The sequence below is a fragment of the Tachypleus tridentatus genome, unplaced genomic scaffold (genome assembly GCF_004210375.1).
Source record: "Tachypleus tridentatus isolate NWPU-2018 unplaced genomic scaffold, ASM421037v1 Hic_cluster_2, whole genome shotgun sequence".
In the NCBI taxonomy this organism is placed as follows: Eukaryota; Metazoa; Arthropoda; class Merostomata; order Xiphosura; family Limulidae; genus Tachypleus; species Tachypleus tridentatus.
Genome location: NW_027467782.1, coordinates 55580445 through 55606402, shown reverse-complemented (window position 1 = coordinate 55606402; position 25958 = coordinate 55580445). Strand labels below are relative to the sequence as shown.

Here is a 25958-nt window from a genome sequence, read left to right as displayed (position 1 = left end):
AACAGTATCTTACCTTCTACTTGGACAGTGTCTTACCTTTTACTTGGACACTTTCTTACCTTCTACTGAGACAGTTTCTTACCTTCTACTTGAACAGTATCTTACCTTCTACTTGGACAGTATCTTACCTTTTACTTGGACACTTTTTTACCTTCTACTTAGACAGTATCTTACCTTTTACTTGGACACTTTCTTACCTTCTACTTGAACAGTATCTTACCTTTTACTTGGACACTTTCTTACCTTTTACTTGAACAGTATCCTACCTTCTACTTGGACAGTATCTTACCTTCTACTTAGACAGTATCTTACCTTCTACTTGGACAGTATCTTACCTTCTACTTGAACAGTATCTTACCTTCTACTTGGACAGTGTCTTACCTTCTACTTGAACAGTATCTTACCTTCTACTTGGACAGTGTCTTACCTTTTACTTGGACACTTTCTTACCTTCTACTTAGACAGTTTCTTACCTTTTACTTGGACACTTTCTTACCTTCTACTTGGACAGTGTCTTACCTTTTACTTGGACACTTTCTTACCTTCTACTTGAACAGTATCTTACCTTCTACTTGCAAATAAAACTTTTTATGTTGAACTGGTTGAAAGTCAGCACTCGTGACGCATGCGTACAAACCAGAATCTTCCTGTCGAATGTGATGTATGGTTAAACACCAGGTTTGATTCCCGTTTCTCTGAACGCTTATTCGGCGGTCACGTGTGATCACTTCATCTTGTAGGGACAAGAGTTTTTCTTCACCCTCGTTTATCCACGCCACCTAGTGTTAAATTCATAAACCATTACTTCAAACCTTCGCAAGATGAAAAAGTAACATTCTCAAAGAAAAGAGTGAACTTCTGTAAGTTTCAGTTTGTTTGAAACATGCATAGCTTCAGGTTTTGACGTGTTACTAAAGAAAATGACCAAACCAAAGTATGTCTTCATCGCTTGACCAATGACAAGCAGTGACCCCGATTTTCTGTGGCTCAGTTTATAAAATTCTGTCAGACATCTTGTACTAACAAAATCTCAGATATTGTCAAAAATTATTGGGAATTTCAGTGAAATTGTTTTTATTTTATTGTAACTTGTACCTTAGTGAAACATAAGGCCCTGGCATGGCCAGGTGGGTTAAGGCGTGCGACTCGTAATCTGAAGGTCGCAGGTTCGCATCCCCGTCGCACCAAACATGCTCGCTCTTTCAGCCGTGGGGGCGTTATAATATGACGGTCAATCCCACTATTCGTTGGTAAAAGAGTAGCCCAAGAGTTAGCGGTGGGCGGTGATGACCAGCTGCCTTGCTCTAGACTTACACTGCTAAATTAGGGACGGCTAGCACAGATAGCCCTCGAGTAGCTTTGCGCGAAATTCAAAAACCAAAAACAAACAGTAAAACATAAATAAAATCGAAACTTAACAGATTTGTTTCTCTTACTTCGTTAACTAAACAATTAATAAAGATATTCCTGTTTTGTCTTGGTGTTCCGAAATGATAAATACGTGTCACTATTTATGGGATAACAGATTTATGTCTGTACAAGTGTTCATCTGTAACAGTGAAACGTAGAACACTTGTACATTCAATCTACAAACAGATCCAATCAAATAATTGGGTTTATGATTAATGATACTAGCTCCCTCTGGTTTAAAATGTAATTAAACCGATACAAACATAATTGTGGTTCTGGTATTTCATGGTTTTGTTTTGTGCGTTTCTTCTATATTCAAAATATACCATAATAATCAAACGACAGAATTTCAACCATGTTGACGTTGTCCATATACTAATTAAAACGAGGTATGTTTCAGTACTTATTTTTTATGACAAGTTTAATTACATAAGTTGAGGGGTGGGAGGTAGTTCTTGGTAGAAGAATAATTATTGACCAGCGTGGTAAGTTGGTTTCAAGAATAAGCGTTTTGTGTATACAAAATCAAACGTTTATAAACAAAATAGTTCGTCTCTGATATGGCCACTTAATTATATACCCCAAGTAATACTGGAATTTCAACATTAAACAGCTATGTTGTAAACGTGACACTAGAAGCTGACATACCAGACAAATGTTGCTAAAATGTGACATACAAAACACCTGATGCTAAAAGGTAACATACCAAAAACATGATGCTAGGTGACATACCAAATATATGTTGCTAAAATGTGACATACTAAAGACGTGATACTAGAAGGTGACATACAAAAACTTTGTCTTGTTTCTACAACGTGTAATAAACTTCTGATATCTGACACTCATTATGAACATTTGTCCTGGACGACACATTATGAATATTTGACATGGACGACACATTATGGACATTTGACATGGACGACACATTATGAACATTTGTCCTGGACGACACATTATGAATATTTGACATGGACGACACATTATGGACATTTGACATGGACGACACATTATGGACATTTGACATGGACGACACATTATGGACATTTGACGACACATTATGAACGACATATTATGAACGACACATTATGGACGACACATTATGGACGACATATTATGAACGACACATTATGGACGACATATTATGAACGACACATTATAGACGACATATTATGAACGACACATTATGAACGACACATTATGGACGACACATTAGATACTCTTGAGCTTATTACAAACACTTCTCTGTCGGACACTTACGTAGCTTGGTTTGTGTGTTTTAGAACAAAGCCACATTGGCTATCTGCTCTGTCCACCACGGAGAATCAAACCTTGATTTTAAGAGGTGTATGTCCATACCTTTACCACTAATCGACCACGAGACAAGTCGCGTCGCCGATAAGAACTGACAGAAATGAAAACTTTGATCCTCAACTGACCACGACAAGGTTTTGCAACTTACTATGAGATCTGTGATTCGACACGCGTTGCCGCTGGACGCATTGTGCACTTTCAACTGACACGGCTACCTGACTGTCTCCCTTTTGAGCACTAGTTCACCATCAAGAACAGATATACCTGAACCATAAGAGGTCTCTGATCCGTTCGTTATATTCCCTTATTTGTAAAGTGTTGAGTCTTCCAACTGATTTCCAAATAAAGACGTGCTAGTTTTCATATCTCGGTTCACCTATAGAAAAACTATTAAAATATACCTAATTCACACGTTTTGACACCAACGTATCACAGAGCTCGTTGGTTTACCCCCCGAAATTTAGGGATAAAAACAACAAGAACATTTGTTATGTCAGTTTAACATGTTCATTCTTTGTAGTAGGTCCAGATAACATTAAGGTTCAAACCTCAACACAAAAACAGAACATAATGGCTCACAGCGTGCGTACAAATTAATATTGACAAAGGTAAATTATTTATATGAAATGTCTGGTGTGTAAATTACGCACTAACGCCGATGACAATACAAAGACTAACTTGTATTGGAGCATTTGTTTACAAGGACTTCGTATTGGGCTTTGAGTGTTGGTATATACACACAACTCAGTACAAACATGATACGTTCTGTCCCCTCGGTCCTTTATAATTTGTGTTTTATTTTCTTTGTCGTGTAAGTAAAATTGATTCACATATTCTGCTAAAATATACTTCAATCGAATACAACTTTCTAATCTAAATAAAGTAGACCATTATCCTGCTGACAGGAATCAGACTAGTAAAGAACTGAAGCCTTCCCTGAGAAACAGACGTCAAACACGTAACTTTAATGCTATGTTTTTGAACACGGAAAGCTGGCGAAGCATTGTAACCTCAAAAATCAATTGATAAATAATAACAAATAGGCGCAATAGTTTATTAAGAAACAATGGCTTATAAACACAATAATGATTTATGAAACAATGAGCTCTTAGTGCATTACCGAATTAATAAACAATGGGTTATTAGCGCATTACCGAATTATGAAACAATGAGTTCTTAGCGCATTACCGAATTGATAAACAATGAGTTATTAGCGCATTATCGAATCATGAAACAATGAGTTCTTAGCGCATTACCGAATTAATAAACAATGAGTTATTAGCGCATTACCGAATTATGAAACAATGAGTTATTAGCGCATTACCGAATTATGAAACAATGAGTTATTAGCGCATTACCGAATTATGAAACAATGGGTTATTAGCGCATTACCGAAGTATGAAACAATGAGTTATTAGCGCATTACCGAATTAATAAACAATGAGTTCTTAGCGCATTACCGAATCAATAAACAATGGGTTATTAGCGCATTACCGAATTATAAAACAATGGGTTATTAGCGCATTACCGAATTATGAAACAATGGGTTATTAGCGCATTATCGAATCATGAAACAATGAGTTCTTAGCGCATTACCGAATTGATAAACAATGGGTTATTAGCGCATTACCGAATTAATAAACAATGAGTTATTAGCGCATTATCGAATCATGAAACAATGAGTTCTTAGCGCATTACCGAATTGATAAACAATGGGTTATTAGCGCATTACCGAATTAATAAACAATGAGTTCTTAGCGCATTACCGAATTATGAAACAATGAGTTATTAGCGCATTACCGAATTATGAAACAATGAGTTATTAGCGCATTACCGAATTATGAAACAATGGGTTATTAGCGCATTACCGAAGTATGAAACAATGAGTTATTAGCGCATTACCGAATTAATAAACAATGAGTTCTTAGCGCATTACCGAATCAATAAACAATGGGTTATTAGCGCATTACCGAATTATAAAACAATGGGTTATTAGCGCATTACCGAATTATGAAACAATGGGTTATTAGCGCATTACCGAATTATGAAACAATGAGTTCTTAGCGCATTAACAAATTAATAAACAATGGGTTATTAGCGCATTACCGAATTAATAAACAATGAGTTATTAGCGCATTACCGAATCATGAAACAATGAGTTCTTAGCGCATTACCGAATTGATAAACAATGGGTTATTAGCGCATTACCGAATTAATAAACAATGAGTTCTTAGCGCATTACCGAATTATGAAACAATGAGTTATTAGCGCATTACCGAATTATGAAACAATGAGTTCTTAGCGCATTACCGAATTGATAAACAATGGGTTATTAGCGCATTACCGAATTAATAAACAATGAGTTCTTAGCGCATTACCGAATTAATAAACAATGAGTTATTAGCGCATTACCGAATTATGAAACAATGAGTTATTAGCGCATTACCGAATTATGAAACAATGAGTTATTAGCGCATTACCGAATTATGAAACAATGGGTTATTAGCGCATTACCGAAGTATGAAACAATGAGTTATTAGCGCATTACCGAATTAATAAACAATGAGTTCTTAGCGCATTACCGAATCAATAAACAATGGGTTATTAGCGCATTACCGAATTATAAAACAATGGGTTATTAGCGCATTACCGAATTATGAAACAATGGGTTATTAGCGCATTATCGAATCATGAAACAATGAGTTCTTAGCGCATTACCGAATTGATAAACAATGGGTTATTAGCGCATTACCGAATTAATAAACAATGAGTTATTAGCGCATTACGAATCATGAAACAATGAGTTCTTAGCGCATTACCGAATTGATAAACAATGGGTTATTAGCGCATTACCGAATTAATAAACAATGAGTTCTTAGCGCATTACCGAATTATGAAACAATGAGTTATTAGCGCATTACCGAATTATGAAACAATGAGTTATTAGCGCATTACCGAATTATGAAACAATGGGTTATTAGCGCATTACCGAAGTATGAAACAATGAGTTATTAGCGCATTACCGAATTAATAAACAATGAGTTCTTAGCGCATTACCGAATCAATAAACAATGGGTTATTAGCGCATTACCGAATTATAAAACAATGGGTTATTAGCGCATTACCGAATTATGAAACAATGGGTTATTAGCGCATTACCGAATTATGAAACAATGAGTTCTTAGCGCATTAACAAATTAATAAACAATGGGTTATTAGCGCATTACCGAATTAATAAACAATGAGTTATTAGCGCATTACCGAATCATGAAACAATGAGTTCTTAGCGCATTACCGAATTGATAAACAATGGGTTATTAGCGCATTACCGAATTAATAAACAATGAGTTCTTAGCGCATTACCGAATTATGAAACAATGAGTTATTAGCGCATTACCGAATTATGAAACAATGAGTTCTTAGCGCATTACCGAATTGATAAACAATGGGTTATTAGCGCATTACCGAATTAATAAACAATGAGTTATTAGCGCATTATCGAATCATGAAACAATGAGTTCTTAGCGCATTACCGAATTGATAAACAATGGGTTATTAGCGCATTACCGAATTAATAAACAATGAGTTCTTAGCGCATTACCGAATTATGAAACAATGAGTTATTAGCGCATTACCGAATTATGAAACAATGAGTTATTAGCGCATTACCGAATTATGAAACAATGGGTTATTAGCGCATTACCGAAGTATGAAACAATGAGTTATTAGCGCATTACCGAATTAATAAACAATGAGTTCTTAGCGCATTACCGAATCAATAAACAATGGGTTATTAGCGCATTACCGAATTATAAAACAATGGGTTATTAGCGCATTACCGAATTATGAAACAATGGGTTGTTAGCGCATTACCGAATTATGAAACAATGAGTTCTTAGCGCATTAACAAATTAATAAACAATGGATTATTAGCGCATTACCGAATTAATAAACAATGAGTTATTAGCGCATTACCGAATTAATAAACAATGAGTTCTTAGCGCATTACCGAATGAATAAACAATGGGTTATAAGCGCATTACCGAATTATGAAACAATGAGTTCTTAGCGCATTACCGAATTAATAAACAATGAGTTATTAGCGCATTACAGAATTAAGAAACAATGATTTATAAGCACAATAATGAATTAAGAGCATCTCCATTACATAAGTTTTATTTCAAACCCATATAGAATGAACTAATTGAGATCTGATTACAATTTAACCAGACTTTTAGTCACAAATATTTGACTTATTGGTTGTGACTTATTACAACCTTAGGTGGTTACTCACAAAACTGACTGTACTTTACTGTACAGTACTGTACTGACTGTACTTCTACCAAAGATTTTAAAACCTTTAATTTCAACAATACTCTGCGACTCGACGTACATTGTGTGTACGTCTTATCTTGTCCATAGGTATTCAACAGTGTTGTTCCACCAATAAAGTGTAGTGACCGTATTATTGTTTATTCTATCTTTACGACGACAATAGCAGAATATTTTATCCAGTTTGGACTTCTCCAATGTTGTTGTTCAAACTACAACACACGATGACTATTGTATGGTTAACAATAATTACGAAGAAGACGTAAACAAAAACTTGTCGAAATGTTTGTTGTAAATGTCTTATTGTGCTAAATGTGTAAAAGTATTTTTGTCTTTATTGCTTGAAAGTGTTTTAGTCTCACGCTGTGTCATCAAATGTGCTTTGTTTGTACGTCTCAAATACTATCTTTAAACAAACCCAGGTAGCACACAATGAACACCTGCGATATATATATATATACATATATGCTATCAGTACTTACCAAAACATTGTAGGTAAAGCCCACCTCACAATGAAGAGTCACGTGGTCTCCAACCGACTGTGTCAAGTACAGCGTACTGTTTGTTACAGGTGGCGTTTTGGTGTGACCTGAAAAATACAAATAAACCAGTTCAAAATTTGAAACCATAGCAACAGTTTCTAGTGAAATAACAATCCGTAGACCAGTTATTTCTAGTTGTCGTTGTTTGTCTAGAATTTAATAGCAATGAAGACTTAAGGTGAAACTGAATAAAAACCGGAAAGACGAATAACAGCATTTACAGAAACTAATTTTTAACAACCAGTTCTTACTGCAGGTTAGAGTGAGTTCAGTAGCGATGACGAACAAACACGAAGACAGAAACAAATTGTATCAAAAATAAAAACAGTGACTTGTAGGATTGGTTTGGTTTGTTCTGAATTTCGCGCAAAGCTATACGAGGGCTATCTGCGCTAGCCGTCCCTAATTTACCAGTGTAAACTTAGAGGGAAGTCAGCTAGTCATCATCACCCACCGCCAACTCTTGGGTTACTCTTTTACCAACGAATTGTGGGATTGACCCTCACATTATAACTTCTCTAGGGCTAAAAGGGCGAGCATGTTTGGTGTGACGGGGATTCGAGCCCGCGACCCTTGGATTACGAGTTGAGTGCTTTAACCACCTGGCCATGCCGGGCCACCAAGAAATAAATACTTCTTGCAATTAAAACAAAGGGGAATCCTCAATAGCTGTGGCACTTGAAATTATTTTAAGCAGGATTAGAGTAAATTAATCTATGATACATTTTTGGTCCTTTTAGGCTATATTTTTGTGCACCAACAACATCAAGCGTGGGGCGAGCATTATCCCATGGTGTTATTACTGATTAAGATCTCTACGAACCTACCCTCAAAGTGAAATACTTTTAATCAGAGTTAGAATAAATAATCTGTAAGATCTTGGGTGTGGTCAAACATATCAATTGAAAAGGTTTGGCCTTCTGAGTCAAAACCAATAATTACATCTCAAATCGGTCAAGAGATAAGGGAACTATGAACTAATGTTTATACTTTAAAAATAGAGGTTTTTAGTTCTAACTCCAAATGTAGGATAAATCTAATGGTTTAGGCACGTGATGTGAGACAATACCCGAAGTCCAGGTGCCTGTCACTATGTTTTACTGCACAATAAATGGTAAATGACATTATCATTGTGTGTCAAAAACCGGACCGGATACTAATTAAACAAATCTAAAATGTCCAAGATAACTGTGTCCATATGGCTTGATTCGCAATCCGAGGGTCGTGGGTTTGAGTCCCCGTCCCACCGAATATGTTCTTCCTCTTGACTGTGGAGGCATTATAATATAACGGTCATCTCTTGGTAAAAGGGTAGCCCAAGAGTTGGCGGTAGGTGTTGATAACTAGCTGCCTTCCCTCTTGCCTTTCACTACTCACTTATGTACGGCTAGCGTAGATTGCCTCAGTGTAGCTTTGGAAATGCAAGAATTGATAGTTTGTAGTTAACAGTAACCTGCAGAGAGAAGAGATACAGTTAGTAACAATAGTAACTAGAGGTCTGAAAAACAACGACGTCACACAACAGTGATAACTAGAGGTCTGAAAAACAACGACGTCACACAACAGTGATAACTAGAGGTCTGAAAAACAACGACATCACATAACAGTGATAACTAGAGGTATGAGAAACAACGACATCACATAACAGTGATAACTAGAGGTATGAGAAACAACGACATCACACAACAGTGATAACTAGAGGTATGAGAAACAACGACATCACATAACAGTGATAACTAGAGGTATGAGAAACAACGACATCACATAACAGTGATAACTAGAGGTATGAGAAACAACGACATCACATAACAGTGGTAACTAGAGGTATGAGAAACAACGACGTCACACAACAATAGTAACTAGAGGTATGAGAAACAACGACATCACACAGCAGTGGTAACTAGAGGTCTGAGAAACAACGACATCACATAACAGTGATAACTAGAGGTATGAGAAACAACGACATCACATAACAGTGATAACTAGAGGTATGAGAAACAATGACATCACATAACAGTGATAACTAGAGGTCTGAGAAACAACGACATCACACAACAGTGGTAACTAGAGGTATGAGAAACAACGACATCACACAACAGTGGTAACTAGAGGTATGAGAAACAACGACGTCACACAACAGTGATAACTAGAGGTCTGAAAAACAACGACGTCACACAACAGTGATAACTAGAGGTCTGAAAAACAACGACATCACATAACAGTGATAACTAGAGGTATGAGAAACAACGACATCACATAACAGTGATAACTAGAGGTATGAGAAACAACGACATCACACAACAGTGATAACTAGAGGTATGAGAAACAACGACATCACATAACAGTGATAACTAGAGGTATGAGAAACAACGACATCACATAACAGTGATAACTAGAGGTATGAGAAACAACGACATCACACAACAGTGGTAACTAGAGGTATGAGAAACAACGACGTCACACAACAATGGTAACTAGAGGTATGAGAAACAATGACATCACATAACAGTGGTAACTAGAGGTCTGAGAAACAACGACATCACATAACAGTGATAACTGGAGGTATAAGAAACAACGACATCACACAGCAGTGGTAACTAGAGGTCTGAGAAACAACGACATCACACAACAGTGATAACTAGAGGTATGAGAAACAACGACATCACATAACAGTGGTAACTAGAGGTATGAGAAACAACGACGTCACACAACAATAGTAACTAGAGGTATGAGAAACAACGACGTCACACAACAGTGATAACTAGAGGTCTGAAAAACAACGACGTCACACAACAGTGATAACTAGAGGTCTGAAAAACAACGACATCACATAACAGTGATAACTAGAGGTATGAGAAACAACGACATCACATAACAGTGATAACTAGAGGTATGAGAAACAACGACATCACACAACAGTGATAACTAGAGGTATGAGAAACAACGACATCACATAACAGTGATAACTAGAGGTATGAGAAACAACGACATCACATAACAGTGATAACTAGAGGTATGAGAAACAACGACATCACACAACAGTGGTAACTAGAGGTATGAGAAACAACGACGTCACACAACAATGGTAACTAGAGGTATGAGAAACAACGACATCACACAGCAGTGGTAACTAGAGGTATGAGAAACAACGACATCACACAACAGTGATAACTAGAGGTCTGAGAAACAACGACATCACACAGCAGTGGTAACTAGAGGTATGAGAAACAATGACATCACACAACAGTGGTAACTAGAGGTCTGAGAAACAACGACATCACACAACAGTGGTAACTAGAGGTATGAGAAACAATGACATCACACAACAGTGGTAACTAGAGGTATGAGAAACAACGACATCACACAACAGTGATAACTAGAGGTATGAGAAACAACGACATCACATAACAGTGGTAACTAGAGGTCTGAGAAACAACGACATCACATAACAGTGGTAACCAGAGGTATGAGAAACAACGACGTCACACAACAATGGTAACTAGAGGTATGAGAAACAATGACATCACATAACAGTGGTAACTAGAGGTCTGAGAAACAACGACATCACATAACAGTGGTAACTAGAGGTATGAGAAACAATGACATCACATAACAGTGATAACTAGAGGTATGAGAAACAATGACATCACATAACAGTGATAACTGGAGGTATAAGAAACAACGACATCACACAGCAGTGGTAACTAGAGGTCTGAGAAACAACGACATCACACAGCAGTGGTAACTAGAGGTATGAGAAACAATGACATCACACAACAGTGGTAACTAGAGGTATGAGAAACAACGACATCACACAACAGTGATAACTAGAGGTATGAGAAACAACGACATCACATAACAGTGGTAACTAGAGGTCTGAGAAACAACGACATCACATAACAGTGGTAACTAGAGGTATGAGAAACAACGACGTCACACAACAATGGTAACTAGAGGTATGAGAAACAATGACATCACATAACAGTGGTAACTAGAGGTCTGAGAAACAACGACATCACATAACAGTGGTAACTAGAGGTATGAGAAACAACGACGTCACACAACAATAGTAACTAGAGGTATGAGAAACAACGACATCACATAACAGTGATAACTAGAGGTATGAGAAACAACGACATCACATAACAGTGATAACTAGAGGTATGAGAAACAACGACATCACATAACAGTGGTAACTAGAGGTCTGAGAAACAACGACATCACATAACAGTGGTAACTAGAGGTATGAGAAACAACGACGTCACACAACAATGGTAACTAGAGGTATGAGAAACAATGACATCACATAACAGTGATAACTGGAGGTATAAGAAACAACGACATCACACAACAATAGTAACTAGAGGTATGAGAAACAACGACGTCACACAACAGTGGTAACTAGAGGTCTGAGAAACAACGACATCACACAACAGTGATAACTATGTGTCTGAGAAACAACGACATCACATAACAGTGATAACTAGAGGTCTGAAAAACAACGACATCACATAACAGTGATAACTAGAGGTCTGAAAATCAATGATCTCACATAACAATGGTTAAGAGACGTTACAGGTAAATGACCTCTCACAACAGTTGTAAATTGAAGTTTGAAGGAAAATTATCTTTTTCAAAAGTGATTAGAATTTGTTTCCAAAGTCTGGTCGTCTTGGAAGCTAACAATGTTTGAGTTATCCAGATAACCAATATAACATCTACTTAGGAATACGGATAGAAACAAGTAAAAAGTGTTGTATATTCTAGATAATCAGTCTTCTAAAAAAGAATCCTTTGGATTTCTTTGTTAACTGTAATCCCAGAAGAAGAGGGCGCATCTTGTAACAGAATTACAAAACTCGGGATCTTATAGGATGCACAAGTTCTCGTGCAGACCACAGACAATATCTTCCCTTACCTTCAGCCGGCAACACTTTCACCAGTAGTTGAATAAAGGATGTTGCTCGAAATAACTTGTAACATGACACAACAGTGGCGTAGGTAGGGAGGCAAGGGAGGACATCTGTCCCCGAGCGCAGCATCGTGGGTGGAGGGCGCCGAATTGATGTTACATAATTAGGTAAATTATGTAAAAAGGGGGCGCGAAAACGCACTTTCTCCCCGGGCGCTGAAAACCCTAGCTACGCCTCTGTGACACAAACCAATCACGAACTCATAACGTGGATGAATGTTTTACATACATTTGTGATGCACTTCTACTTACTTCTGCTGGTCTGGTATTATTGTTATTTATGCACGTACATTATGCAATGTACGGAATACCATTGTTTAATGTATAACAATATCCAAGATGAGTACAGGTTACAGACACATAACTCGTACAGTCCAATTGGTGAATTACGTGTGACGTAATAGCATACATACAAAGTTATAACACAGGTCTGCACTGGTTTTATTGTCCTGATCTTCCTGCATGTGTTACAGTAATCCCTGTTTGCTGAATCTAAAATTACATCAATTATTCTCCATCACGTACAGACTTTTCAAAACACGTCACATGTATTTTTACATAAGCGAATCAATCTCATTGAAATCGGGTCAACAACTGGCTGTAGATTTCTCAAGACCAGTTTGTTTGTTTTGAATTTTGCACTAAGCTACTCGAGGGCTATCTGCGCTAGCCGTCCCTAATTTAGCAGTGTAAGACTAGAGGGAAGGCAGCTAGTCATCGTCACCCACCGCCAACTCTTGGGCTACTCCTTTACCAACGAATAGTGGGATTGACCATCATATTATAACGATCCCACGGCCAAAAGGGCGAGCATGTTTGGCGCGACGGGGATGCGCACTCGCGACCCTCAGATAACGAGTCGTACGCCTCAACACGCGTGGCCGTGCCGGGCCTTTCCCAGGACCAATCGTGACGTCAGAGTGTTATAAATCGTTCTAAAATTTAAGCACAATAACAAAAATTTTTACTGTCGTGATCAGAATAATAATATGATCCAGGAAAGAGTTGTTATTTCTTCCCAAGTTTGTGAAAAATTCTTACGTAATAGAAAAAAACACACTAATATATATATATTTTTGAAATCTACGTAGCTTACTCATGGGATATCCGTTATTAAAACAAAACCAGCTTTTATGGAGTTTACACTCGAAGGCCTATATTATCAACAATAGTAGACGAGTGAGTGCAAATGTGTTTGATGTTGTTGGTGTTCTGAATGGTTTAACATTTTTTGCTGAATTTTAACTTCATTGGAAACAAACAATCATCGAATATTCATTACTTCAGTTTTCATTTTGTGCCATGTGCATTTTTTATAAAATTGTGAGTCAGTTTCACTTGTCTCCTCAATAAATCATGGTTGACATTAATACATCGGAATTTTTAAACGAAGGAACCCCTCACTCAGAATAAACCCCGGCACGGCCAGGTGGGTTAAGGCGTTCGCCTCGTAATCCGAGGGTCGCAGGTTCGAATCTCCGTCGCACCAAACATGGTCGCCCTTTCAGCCGTAGGGGCGTTATTAAGTGACTGTCAATCCCACTATTCGTTGGTAAAAGAGTAGCCCAAAAGTTGGCGGTGGGTGGTGGTAACTAGCTGCCTTCCCTCTCATCTTATACTGCTAAATTAGCGAGGGCTAGCGCAGATAGCATTGCGCGAAATTCAATAACAAAGAAACCAAACACTCAGAATTATAGTAAACTTAAAAGTGTTTATCAAATGTGAATGTCAGAACTTCATAATACCTTCAAAATCAAAGGTCAGAAGAGACAATTCTCAAGTTATCTTGTTATACATTGATAATTGTATATAGCAGCACTTTACATAAACATACACCTAATGATCAACACCTAAATTAACAACAGGTGATTTATAAATACGATAACTAACACACTACACGATCAGACAGAACACTGGTTTTCCTTCAAGCAGTTGTTTCATTAAAACTCACACGCTAGTCTAATAAGTTTTTCCAAAAACGATATCAGAACAATTATCATATCATCGGAAAGTTTTAGACAGTATGATATAATCCGGAAGTTTTAGATAGTATGATATCATTAGAAAGTTTTTCATAGCAAAATATCATCGAAAGTTTTAGATGGTATGATATCATCGGGAAGATATAAATAGTATGATATAAACGGAAAGTTTTAGATAGTATGATATCATCAGAAGTTATAGATAGTATGATATTATCGGAATTTTTAGATAATATGATATCATCGGAAGTTTTAGATAGTATGATATCATCGGAAGTTTTAAATAGTATGATATCATCGGAAAGTTTTAGATAGTATGATATCATCGGAAGTTTTAGATAGCATGATACAATCGGAAAATATTAGATAGTATGATATCATCGGAAATTATAGATAGTATGATATCATCCGAAAGTTTTAAATAGTATGATATCATCGGAAAGTTTTAGATAGTATGATATCATCAGAAGTTATAGATAGTATGATATTATCGGAATTTTTAGATAATATGATATCACCCGGAAGTTTTAGATAGTATGATATCATCGGAAGTTTTAAATAGTATGATATCATCGGAAAGTTTTAGATAGTATGATATCATCGGAAGTTTTAGATAGCATGATACAATCGGAAAATATTAGATAGTATGATATCATCGGAAATTTTAGATAGTATGATATCATCCGGAAGTTTTAAATAGTATGATAACATCGGAAAGTTTTAGATAGTATGATATCATCAGAAGTGTTAGATAGTATGATATCATCAAGTGTTTTAGATAGTATAATACCATCGGAAAGTCTTAAATAATATGATATCATCCGGAAGTTTTAGATAGTATGATATCATCGGAAAGATTAAGATAGTATGATATCATAAGGTGTTTTCGATGGTATGATGCAATCGGAAAGCTTTAGATAGTATGATATCATCGGAAGTTTAAGATAGTATGATATCATCAGAAGTTAAAGATAGTTCAATATCATCGGAAAGTTTAAGATAGTATAATATCATCGGAAAATTTAGATAGAATGATATCATGCGGAAGTTTTAGATAGAATGATATCATCGGAAAGTTTAAGATAATATGATATCATCGGAAGTTTTAGATAGTATAATACCATCGGAAAGTTTTAGATAGTATGATATCATTGGAGAGTTTTAGATAGTATGATATCATCGGAAGATTTAGATAGTATGATATTATCAGGAAGTTTTAAATAATATGATATCATCGGAAAGTTTAGATAGTATGATATCATCGAATAGTTTTAGATAGTATGATATCATAGTGAAGTTTTTGATAGTATGATATCATAGAAAGTTTTAAATAGCATGATATCATACGGAAGTTTTAGATAGTATGATATCATCGGAAAATATTAGATAGTATGATATCATCGGAAATTATAGATAGTATGATATCATCCGAAAGTTTTAAATAGTATGATATCATCGGAAAGTTTTAGATAGTATGATATCATCAGAAGTTATAGATAGTATGATATTATCGGAATTTTTAGATAATATGATATCACCCGGAAGTTTTAGATAGTATGATATCATCGGAAGTTTTAAATAGTATGATATCATCGGAAAGTTTTAGATAGTATGATATCATCGGAAGTTTTAGATAGCATGATACAATCGGAAAATATTAGATAGTATGATATCATCGGAAATTTTAGATAGTATGATATCATCCGGAAGTTTTAAATAGTATGATAACATCGGAAAGTTTTAGATAGTATGATATCATCAGAAGTGTTAGATAGTATGATATCATCAAGTGTTTTAGATAGTATAATACCATCGGAAAGTCTTAAATAATATGATATCATCGGATAGTTTTAGATAGTATGATATCATAGTGAAGTTTTTGATAGTATGATATCATATGAAGCTTTAAATAGCATGATATCATACGGAAGTTTTAGATAGTATGATATCATCGAACAGTTTTAGATAGTATGATATCATAAGTAGTTATAGATAGTGTGATATCTTCGGGTAGTTTTAGATAGTATAGTATCATAGGAAAGTTTCAGATAGTATGATATCATCGGGGAGTTTAAGATAGTACGATATCATCGAAATGTTTTAGATAGTATGATACAATCGGAAAGTTTTAGATAGTATAATATCATAAGAAGTTATAGATAGTTTCATATCTTCGGAAAGTTTTAGATGGTATAGTATCATAGGAGGTTTCAGATAGTATGATATCTTTGGGAAGTTTTAGATAGAATGATATCATCAGAAGTTAAAGATAGTTCAATATCATCGGAAAGTTTAAGATAGTATAATATCATCGGAAAATTGAGATAGAATGATATCATGCGGAAGTTTTAGATACAATGATATCATCAGAAGTGAAAGATAGTTCAATATCATCGGAAAGTTTAAGATAGTATAATATCACCAGAAAATTTAGATAGAATGATATCATGCGGAAGTTTTAGATACAATGATATCATCAGAAGTTAAAGATAGTTCAATATCATCGGAAAGTTTAAGATAGTATAATATCATCGGAAAATTTAGATAGAATGATATCATCGGAAGTTTTAGATAGTATAATACCATCGGATAGTTTTAGATAGTATGATATCATCGGAGAGTTTTAGATAGTATGATATCATCGGAAGATTTAGATAGTATAATATTATCAGGAAGTTTTAAATAGTATGATATCATCGGAAAGTTTAGATAGTATGATATCATCGAATAGTTTTAGATAGTATGATATCATAGTGAAGTTTTAAATAGCATGATATCATACGGAAGTTTTATATAGTATGATATCATCGGAAAGTTTTAAATAATATGATACCACCAGATGTTTTAGTTAGTTTGATATCCTCGGAAAGTTTTAGATAATATGATACCACCAGATGTTTTAGTTAGTTTGATATCATCGGAAAGTTTTAGATAGTATATTATCATCGGAAGTTTTAGATGGTATGATATTATCAGGAAGTTTTAAATAGTATGATATCATCGGAAAGTTTTAGATACTATGATATCATCAGGTGTTATCGATGGTATAATGCAATCGGAAAGTTTTAAACAGTATGATATCATCGGAAGTTTTAGATAGTATGATATCATCGGATAGATTTACATAGTATGATATCATAGTGAAGTTTTAGATAGTATGATATCATCAGATAGATTTAGATAGTATGATATCATAGTGAAGTTTTTGATAGTATGATATCATAGGAAGTTTTAAATAGCATAATATCATACGGAAGTTTTAGATAGTATGATATCTTCGGAAAGTTTTAGATAATATGATACCAAAAGAAGTTTTAGTTAGTTGGATATCATCGGAAAGTTTTAGATAGTATATTATCATCAGGTGTATTCGATGGTATGATGTAATCGGAAAGATTTAGATAGTATGATATCATCGGAAGTTTTAGATATTATAATTTCATCGGGAACTTTTTGAGATTATGATATCATCGGAAGATTTAGATAGTATGATATCATAAGGTGTTTTCGATGGTATGGTGCAATCGGAAAGCTTTAGATCATATGATATCATCAGGTGTTTTCGGTGGTATGATATCATCGGAGAGTTTTAGATAGTATGATATTATAAGTTGTTATCGATGGTATAATGCAATAGGAAAGTTTTAAACAGTATGATATCATCGGAAGTTTTAGATAGTATAATATCATTGGATAGTTTTAGATAGTATGATATCATAGTGAAGTTTTGATAGTATGATATCATAGTGAAGTTTTAAATAGTATGATATCATAGGGAAGTTTTAGATAGTATGATATCATCGGAAAGTTTTAGATAATATGATACCACCAGAAGTTTTAGTTAGTTTGATATCATCGGAAAGTTTTAGATAGTATATTATCATCAGGTGTTTTCGATGGTATGATGTAATCGGAAAAATTTAGATAGTATGATATCATCGGAAGTTTTAGATAGTGTGATACCATCGGAAGTTTTAGATAGTATGATATCATCGCAAAGTTTTACATAGTAGGATATCATCGGGGAGTTTTAGATAGTACGACATCATCGGAATGTTTTAGACAGTATGATATCATCGAAAGTTTTAGATAGTATAATACCATCAGAAAGTTTAAGATAATATAATACCACAGAAGTTTAAAATAGTTTGATATCATCGGAGAGTTTTAGATAGTATGATATCATCGGAAGATTTAGATGATATGATATCATCGGAATGTTTTAGATAGTATGATATCATCGAAAAGTTTTAGATAGTATGATATCATAAGTAGTTATAGATAGTGTGATATCTTCGGATAGTTTTAGATAGTATAGTATCATCGGAAATTTTAGATAGTATGATATCATCGGGGAGTTTTAGATAGTATGATATCATCGGGAAGTTTTAGAGAGAATGATATCAGAAGAAGTTTTAGATAGTATAATATCATCAAGAGTTTTAGATAGTATAATACCATCGGAAAGTCTTAAATAATATGATATCATCCGGAAGTTTTAGATAGTATGATATCATCGGAAGTTTTAGATAGTATGATATCATAAGGTGTTTTCGACGGCATGATACAATTGGAAAGATTTAGAAAGCACGATATCTTTGTAAGTTTTAGATACCATGGTATCATCGGAATATTTGAAATAGTATGATATCATCAGAAGTTTTAGACAGTATGATATTATCGGAAGTTTAAGATAGTATAAAATCATCTGAAGTTTTAGATAGTGTGATATCATAGGAAGTTTTAGATAGTATGATACAATTGGAAAGTTTTAGATAGTATGATATCATAGGAAGGTTTAGATAGTATGATATCATAAGGTGTTTTCGACGGAATGATACAATTGGAAAGATTTAGAAAGCACGATATCTTTGGAAGTTTTAGAGAGCATGGTATCATCGGAATATTTGAAATAGTATGATATCATTAGAAGTTTTAGACAGTATGATATTATCGAAAGTTTAAGATAGTATAAAATCATCGGAAAGTTTTAGATAGTGTGATATAATCGTAATGTTTGAAATAGTATGATATCATCAGGAAGTTTAAGAAAGTGTGATATCATCAGAAGTTTTAAATAGTATGATTTCATCGGAAAGTTTTAGATAGTATTATATCATCGGAAGTTTTAGATAGTATGATATCATCGGGAAGTTTTTCAGAGTATGATATCTTCGGAAGTTTTAGACAGTATGATATCATAAGTAGTTATAGATAGTGTGATATCTTCGGATAGTTTTAGATAGTATAGTATCATCGGAAATTTTAGATAGTATGATATCATCAGAAGTTAAAGATAGTTTAATATCATCGGAAAGTTTAAGACAGTATAATATCATCAGAAGTTTTAGATAGTATGATATTATAAGTTGTAATCGATGGTATAATGCAATAGGAAAGTTTTAAACAGTATGATATCATCGGAAGTTTCAGATAGTATGATATCATTGGATAGTTTTTGATAGTATGATACCACCAGAATTTTTAGTTAGTTTGATATCATCGCAAAGTTTTAGATAGTATATTATCATCAGGTGTTTTTGATGGTATGATGTAATCGGAAAGATTTAGATAATATGATATGATCGGAAGTTTTAGATAGTATGATATCATAAGAAGTTTTAGATAATATGATATCATAAGAAGTTATAGATAGTTTGATACCTTCGGAAAGTTTTAGATATTATGATATCATCCGAAAGTTTTAGATAGTATGATATCATCGAAAAGTTTTTGATAGTATGAAATCATCGGAAGTTTTAGATAGTATGATATCATAAGAAGTTATAGATAGTTTGATATCATCGGAAGTTTTAGATAGTATAATATCATCGGGAAGTTTTTGAGATAATGGTATCATCGGAAGTTTTAGATAGTATGATATCATCGGGACGTTTTAGATAGTGTGATATCATAGGAAGGTTTAGATAGTATGATATCATAGGAAAGTTTTACATAGTAGGATATCATCGGGGAGTTTTAGATAGTACGATATCATCGGGATGTTTTAGACAGTATGATATCATCGGGAAGGTTTAGATAGTATGATATCATAAGGTGTTTTCGACGGAATGATACAATTGGAAAGATTTAGAAAGCACGATATCTTTGTAAGTTTTAGAGAGCATGGTATCATCGGAATATTTGAAATAGTATGATATCATTAGAAGTTTTAGACAGTATGATATTATCGAAAGTTTAAGATAGTATAAAATCATCGGAAAGTTTTAGATAGTATGATATAATCAGTTGTTTTAGATAGTATGATATAATCGTAATGTTTGAAATAGTATGATATCATCAGGAAGTTTAAGAAAGTGTGATATCATCAGTAGTTTTAAATAGTATGATTTCATCGGAAAGTTTTAAAGAGTATGATATCATCGGAAGTTTTAGATAGTATGATATCATAGGGAAGTTTTAGATAGTATGATATCATCGGAAAGTTTTTGATAGTATGAAATCATCGGAAGTTTTAGATAGTATGATATCATAAGAAGTTATAGATAGTTTGATATCATCGGAAGTTTTAGATAGTATAATATCATCGGGAAGTTTTTGAGATAATGGTATCATCGGAAGTTTTAGATAGTATGATATCATCGGGACGTTTTAGATAGTGTGATATCATAGGAAGGTTTAGATAGTATGATATCATAAGGTGTTTTCGACGGAATGATACAATTGGAAAGATTTAGAAAGCACGATATCTTTGTAAGTTTTAGAGAGCATGGTATCATCGGAATATTTGAAATAGTATGATATCATTAGAAGTTAAAGATAGTTCAATATCATCGGAAGGTATAAGATAGAATAATATCATCGGAAAATTTAGATAGTATGCTATCATCCGGAAGTTTTAGGTACTATGATATGATCGGAAAGTTTAAGACAATTTTATACCATCAGAAGTTTAAAATAGTTTGATATCATGGAATATTTAGATAGTATAATATCATCGGAAGTTTTAGATAGTATGATATCATCGGAAGAATTAGATGGTATAAAAGCATCGGAAAGTTTTAGATAGTATGATATCATCGGGAAGTTTTAGATAGTATGATATCATAAAAAACAATAAATAGTTTGATATCTTCGGAAAGTTTTAGATAGTATATTTTCATCAGAAGTTTTAGATAGTTTGATATCATCGGGAAGTTTTTGATAGTGTGATATCATAAGAAGTTATAAATAGTTTGATATCTTCGAAAAGTTTTATATAATATAGTATCATCGGAAGTTTTAGATGGTATGATAACATCGGAATATTTTAGATAGTATGATATGATCGGAAGTTTTAGATAGTAGGATATCATCAAAAATATTTAGATAGTATAATATCATCGGAATGTTTTAAATACTGTGATATCATCAGAAAGTTTTTGATAGTATGATGTCATCGGAAGTTTTAGGTTGTATGATATCATCAAGAAGTTTAAGATAGTATGATATCATTCAAAGTTTTAGATAGTATGATATCATCAGAAGTTATAGATTGTTTAATACCATCGGAAAGTTTTAGATAGTATAATATCATCGGAAGTTATAGATAGTATGATACCCTCGGGTAGTTTTGAAAGTATGATATCATCAGCAGTATGATAGTATGATATCTTCGGGAAGTTTTAGATAATATAATACCATCAGGAGTTTTAGATAGTTTGATATCATCGGAAAGTTTTAGATAGTATAATATCACAGGAAATTTCAAATAGTTTGATATCATCGGAATGTTTTAGAGAGTAGGATAAAATCGAAAGTTTTAGATAATGTTACACAATCAGAAGTTTTAGATACGATGATACAATTGGAAAGTTTTAGATTGTATGATATCATCGAAAATTTTAAATAGTATGATATCGTCAGGAAGTTTAAGATAGTATGATATCATCCAAAGTTTTAGATAGTATGATATCATCAGAAGTTTTAGATAGTATGATATCTTCAGAGGTTTTATATAGTATGATATCATTGGGAAGTTTTATATAGTATAATATCATTGGACGTTATAGAAAGTATAATCCCCTCGGGAACTTTTACATAGAATGATATCCTCGGGAAGTTTTAGATAGTATGATATCATCAGCAGTATGATAGTATGATATACTCGGGTAGTTTTAGAAAGTACGATATCATCAGAAGTTATAGATAGCTTGATATCATCGTAAAGATTTAGATAGTATAATATCATCGGAAGTTTCAGATGGTATGATATCATCCGGAAGTTTTAGAGAATATGATATCATCGGAAAGTTTTAGATAATATAATACCATCAGAAGTTTTAGATAGTTTGATACCATCGGAAAGTTTTACACAGTATATCATCACAGGAAGTTTTAAATAGTATGATATCAACGGAAAGTTTTAGATGGTATGATATCCTCGGAAGTTTTAGAAAATGTGATATAATCAGAAGTTTTTGATACTATGATGTCGTCGGGAAGTTTTAGATAGTATGATATCAACGAAAGTTTTAGATAGTATGATATCATCAGAAATTTTTGATAATATGATATCATCGGAAAGTTTTAGATTGTACGATATCATCAGGTGTTATCGATGGTATAATACCATCGGATAGTTTTAGATAGTATGATATCATCGGAGAGTTTTAGATAGTATGATATCATCGGAAGATTTAGATAGTATAATATTATCAGGAAGTTTTAAATAGTACTATATCATCAAAAGTTATAGATAGATTTATATCATCGTAAAGTTTTAGATAGTATGATATCATCGGAAGTTCTAGATAGCATGATATCATCCCAAGTTTGAGATAGTATGATATTATCATAAAGTGTTTGATAGTATGATATCATCGTGAAGTTTTTGATAGTATGGTATCATCGGAAGTTTTAGGTAGTATGATATCATCAGAATGTTTTAGAGAGTAGGATATCATCATAAAGTTTTTGATAGTATGATATCATCAGGTGTTTTAGATGGTATGATACAATCGGAAAGTTTTAGATAGTATGATATCCTCGGGAAGTTTTAGATAGTATGGTATCATCGGAAGTTTTAGATAGTATGATATCATCACAATGTTTTAGAGAGTAGGATATCATCAGAAAGTTTTTGATAGTATGATATCATCAGGTGTTGTAGATGGTATGATACAATCGGAAAGTTTTAGATTAAGTGATATCATCGGGAAGTTTTAAATAGTATGATTTCATTGAAAGTTTTAGATAATACGATATCATCCAAAGTTATAGATAGCTTGATATCATCGGAATGTTTTAGATTGTATAATATTATCCGGAAGTTTTAGATAGTATAATTCCATCGGAAAGTTTTAGATTGTATAATTCCATCGGAAGTTTTAGATAGTATGATATCATCAGGGGTTTTACATGGTATGATACAATCGGAAATATTTAGAGAGTATGATATTATCAGAAAGTTTTTTATAGTATGATATCATCAGGTGTTTTAGATGGTATGATACAATCGGAAAGTTTTAGATAGTATGATATCATCGGAAGTTTTAGATAGTATGATACAATCGGAAAGTTTTTGATAGTATGATATCATCGGAAAGATTTAGATAGTATGATATCATCGGAAGTTTTAGATACTATGATATCATCCGGTAATTTTAGATAGTATGATATCATCGGAAGTTTTAGATAGTGTGATATCATCGGAAGTTTTAGATAGCATGATATCATCACAATGTTTTAGAGAGTAGGATATCATCAGAAAGTTTTTGATAGTATGATATCATCAGGTGTTGTAGATGGTATGATACAATCGGAAAGTTTTAGATTGTGTGATATCATCGGGAAGTTTTAAATAGTATGATTTCATTGAAAGTTTAAGATAATACGATATCATCAAAAGTTATAGATAGCTTGATATCATCGGAATGTTTTAGATTGTATAATATTATCCGGAAGTTTTAGATAGTATAATTCCATCGGAAAGTTTTAGATTGTATAATTCCATCGGAAGTTTTAGATAGTATGATATCATCAGGGGTTTTACATGGTATGATACAATCGGAAATATTTAGAGAGTATGATATCATCAGAAAGTTTTTTATAGTATGATATCATCAGGTGTTTTAGATGGTATGATACAATCGGAAAGTTTTAGATTGTGTGATATCATCGGAAGTTTTAGATAGTATGATACAATCGGAAAGTTTTAGATAGTATGATATCATCGGAAAGATTTAGATAGTATGATATCATCGGAAGTTTTAGATACTAGGATATCATCCGGTAATTTTAGATAGTATGATATCATCGGAAATTTTAGATAGTATGATATCATCGGAAGTTTTAGATAGCATGATATCATCAGGTGTTTTCGATGGTATAATGCAATCGGAAAGATTTAGATAGTATGATATCATCGGAAGTTTTAGATAGTATGATATGATCAGATGTTTTAGATAGTATGATATCATCGGAATGTTTTAGATAGTATGATATCATGAGAAAGTTTTTGATAGTATGATATCATTGGAAGTTTTAGATAAATGATATCATCGGAAGTTCTTGATAGTATGATATCATCGGAAGTTCTAAATAGTATGATATCATCCGAAGTTTTAAATGGTATGACATCATCGAAAAGTTTTAGATAGTATGATGTCATCGGAAAGTTTTTGATAGGATGATATCATTAAATACTTTAGATAGTATAATATCATCGGAAGTTTTAGATAGTAGGATATCATCAGAAGTTTTAAATGGTATGATATCATCGGATGTTTTAGATACTATGATATCATCAGAAAGTTTTTATAGTATGATATCATCGAGAATTTTAGGTAGTATGATATCATCAAGAAGTTTAAGATAGTATGATATCATCCAAAGTTATAGATAGTACGATATCATCAGAAGTTTTAGATAGTACAAAATTATCGGAAAGTTTTAGATAGAATGATATCATCAAGTGTTTTACATGGTATGATACAATCGGAAAGATTTAGACAGTATGATATCATCAGGAAGTTTAAGATAGTATGATATCATCCAAAGTTTTAGATAGTATGATATCATCAGAAGTTTTAGATAGTGTGATATCTTCGGAAGTTTTATATAGTATGATATCATTGGGAAGTTTTATATAGTATAATATCATTGGACCTTAAAGAAAGTATAATCCCCTCGGAAAGTTTTAGATAGTATGATATCATCGGAAGTTTTAGATAGTTTGATGCCATCGGAAAGTTTTAGATAGTATAATATCATCGGAAGTTTTAAATAGTATGATATCATTGGAAAGATTTAGATGGTACGATATCATCGGAAGTTTTATATAGTATAATACCATCGGAAAGTTTTAAATGGTATGATATCATCAGAAGTTTTAGATAGTATGATATCATCGGGAAGTTTTAGATAGTATGATATGATCAGATGTTTTAGATAGTATGATATCATCGG

The 25958-nt window shown here is 33.4% G+C and overlaps 1 protein-coding gene across 1 annotated transcript in view; it reads right to left on the bottom strand.

Annotated features, from left to right (window-relative positions):
* Positions 1-545: 545 nt before the first annotated feature.
* LOC143242332 (neural cell adhesion molecule 1-B-like) overlaps positions 546-25958 on the bottom strand; it is a 220436-nt gene continuing 195023 nt past the window's right edge. The window contains exons 2-3 of the mRNA XM_076485691.1: positions 7536-7642; positions 546-779 (exon numbers count right to left, since the gene is read on the bottom strand). Of these exons, the coding sequence (XP_076341806.1) occupies positions 546-779; positions 7536-7642 (341 nt within the window). The remainder of the gene's footprint in view (positions 780-7535; positions 7643-25958) is intronic.